Source organism: Pyxicephalus adspersus, chromosome 12 (assembly GCF_032062135.1).
Source record: "Pyxicephalus adspersus chromosome 12, UCB_Pads_2.0, whole genome shotgun sequence".
Lineage (NCBI taxonomy): Eukaryota > Metazoa > Chordata > Amphibia > Anura > Pyxicephalidae > Pyxicephalus > Pyxicephalus adspersus.
The window spans coordinates 380,498-383,099 of NC_092869.1; the positions used below are offsets into that span (position 1 = coordinate 380,498).

General features: G+C 49.5%; 1 protein-coding gene across 1 annotated transcript in view; it reads right to left on the bottom strand.

Annotated features, from left to right (window-relative positions):
- Positions 1-6: 6 nt before the first annotated feature.
- Positions 7-2,602, bottom strand: part of EFNA3 (ephrin A3) — a 70,835-nt gene continuing 68,239 nt past the window's right edge. Inside the window, exon 6 of the mRNA XM_072428643.1 lies at positions 7-1,667. Within this exon, the coding sequence (XP_072284744.1) occupies positions 1,546-1,667 (122 nt within the window). The 3' untranslated portion in view covers positions 7-1,545. The remainder of the gene's footprint in view (positions 1,668-2,602) is intronic.

A 2,602-nucleotide genomic window follows, 5' to 3' on the forward strand; every position in this document is an offset into this window, starting at 1 on the left:
GCTCTCAGTTTCTAATGAGAAGGGGCCACATGTCAAACTATAAACCCAAAACCAAAGCTTAGGGGGGAGTTGGATGTAATTTTACCTGTGCAGATATTTCCCAGAATTTTTTGCAGATCTCAGCTTTAGCTCCTCCCCCTTTGAGCTCCGCCATTGGAGGGCTGAGAGAGGTGGAACACAGCGATCTTATAAAAGTAACTTTTCCCTTTAAAAAAAGAACTTCCTGCTAGGAAACTGCAGCCGGGATCTGGCCCGCCATTAAAATAAAGAACTCAGGATGACTTGTTACATGAAATATGACACTGTCTGAGACCTGGAGCCCAATATCTCTCTATGGGAATGCGGGTTTGATTCCAGCTACTAAAAGTTCTTCAAGGGGACAAATATTAAAATAATAAACCATTACATTTTAATTCACGCAGAAAAATAGAGCCAAAAATGTATACAAGAAAAAAAATGTTCACTTTTAAGTTATAATTTGTGATTTTCTATTGTTTACCCCACTCTATAGAATGCTGTGCCACGGTCTGTGTGAGTGACATACAGGGAGGAGGAATCATCTAGTGCAATAACTATCTAGAAAATGAATGGTTCAATGGCGGCTTTGGGTCAGGGTGACGTATCTACTGGTGTCAATGCTGCCTTCACCCACCGGGGGGAGCTCACACCAGGGGTATCCGCTCGTGTCCTGATGGCCCAGGAAATGAAAATTGGTGCTGCAACTGCATGTTGTGCTACATTTGTCTCATAGTGAGAAGATCGCCCCCTGGAGGTCATATCATAATATTAATTTGTTGTAAATTTCCATAAGACTTCCAAACTCCCTGGACTGGCAGATGATTGGTTGGTACCTGGGGTGTCTTATCACATAAAGACCGGTAAATGCCATTGGCCCAAAAAAAAAAACACGCCTTGGCATACAGTCCATCGTCCATTGCGATAGGGTAAAGTGGTTGGTTGACACATGGTGGTGTTATGAAGGGAGGGGGGAAGGATTAGTACACGAATGGCACCAGGGGGGTGGGGAGGGTTGTGGCATGTCAGGAGATTTGCTACGGTGCCACAAGGCACAAGGGACCTATCAAATCCATGAGATTCGCTCCCCTCCAAGTTGGAGATCACAAGGGATGACGGACCGCGGGGGCTGAACGTGGGGGACTTGTGCCCGGGCTCGTGAGACGAATGGATCCAATTCAGTAAGGCCAACTAACTCGATGTTGTGTGGTCACCCCGAGCTCCTGGCACACACAGTCCGTGCAGAGGACAGCGGGATGTAGGCACTCAAGTAAGAACGGCCCGTTATAGTCCACGTTGGGGCCGAAACTGAGAAGTCTGTCAGATTTGGCAGCAGGTTATTGATCCGGCTCGGCCCCGGCAAATTATTATTGTTATCAGTCCACCAGCATTGGGTGCCGCAGGTCAAGAAGAGACAGGAAGGACAGAGCCCCAGTCCCGCCATGACCCAACCTGCATGGTCATGAGTCCGATCCACGAAGTTTGTATTCCAGTTCCATCGGCCTCCAGACCAGTCCTGTGGCGGCAAAACTACGACGCCAAGAGCGTCATTAATAGAAGGCAGACGGCCACAGTCACATGTAAGTGTTCCCTCTTCGGGCTCGTCCCGCTGATACTCTTCTCCAGCTTGGGGATCTCCGGGTTGAAGTTTCCTGAAAATGGAAGAGATCAGGTTAGAAAATTGTGCAATAACTATCATGTGACCGTCAGAAAGTGACCCACCAACCACTTCACCAGGGGTAGATACAGCTATACCCTGGGGCAGATAGAAAATACAGAATTGTATTTATATCATATAAAAGGGGACCCCGCATCTGTCCCCATACAGGGGGCCTGGCCTCTGCTAACCACCCCCAAACAGGGGACACCACCTCTGGTCACTGCGCCCATAGAGGAACTGCGGGCTCTGGTCACCTTCCCCATAGAGGAACCACCCCCATACAGGGGCCACCACCTCTGGTCACCGCCTAATAGATGAACCGGGCCTCTGGTCACCATCACCTATAAAGGGGCCCTTGCTTCTGGTCACCATCGCCTATAAAGGGGCCCTTACTTCTGGTCCCATGACTGATTATTTCAGGAAACCTATTTCTCTCCCTGTCTGTAGCAGCCAATAAGGTAAGGTAAGGTAAAGTAAAGCTCCCATAAGAGCTGGAGCAGAGGGGCCCCTGACGCCAGCCAAAGGCCATCAAGACACTAATGTCCTGGCCCCCCAAAAATCTACCCATTCTTCTCATGCAGCTCAAAGCCAGAGATGTCTCCTGGTAACCAGTGCTGAGCCCATTCATGCGGCGCTGACTAATCCGCTCACACATCCGATTTGGCTGCTGTTCTGAGAACTGTGATGGATAGAAATGTGACCCCACAAAGGGGGAGACCGGCGGCCCAATAACCCCCCTCTGGGTCTGGTGACCAATACCAGCAGAACCAACACCACCAAAAATGTCCAGAACAATATCATCATCATCATAATCATTCCCACCAACATTATTCCCACCACCGCCATCATCACCATCATCTCATCAATGCCCCCATCATCCTCACCATCATCACCGCCGCCCCCATCATCCTCACCATCATCACCGCC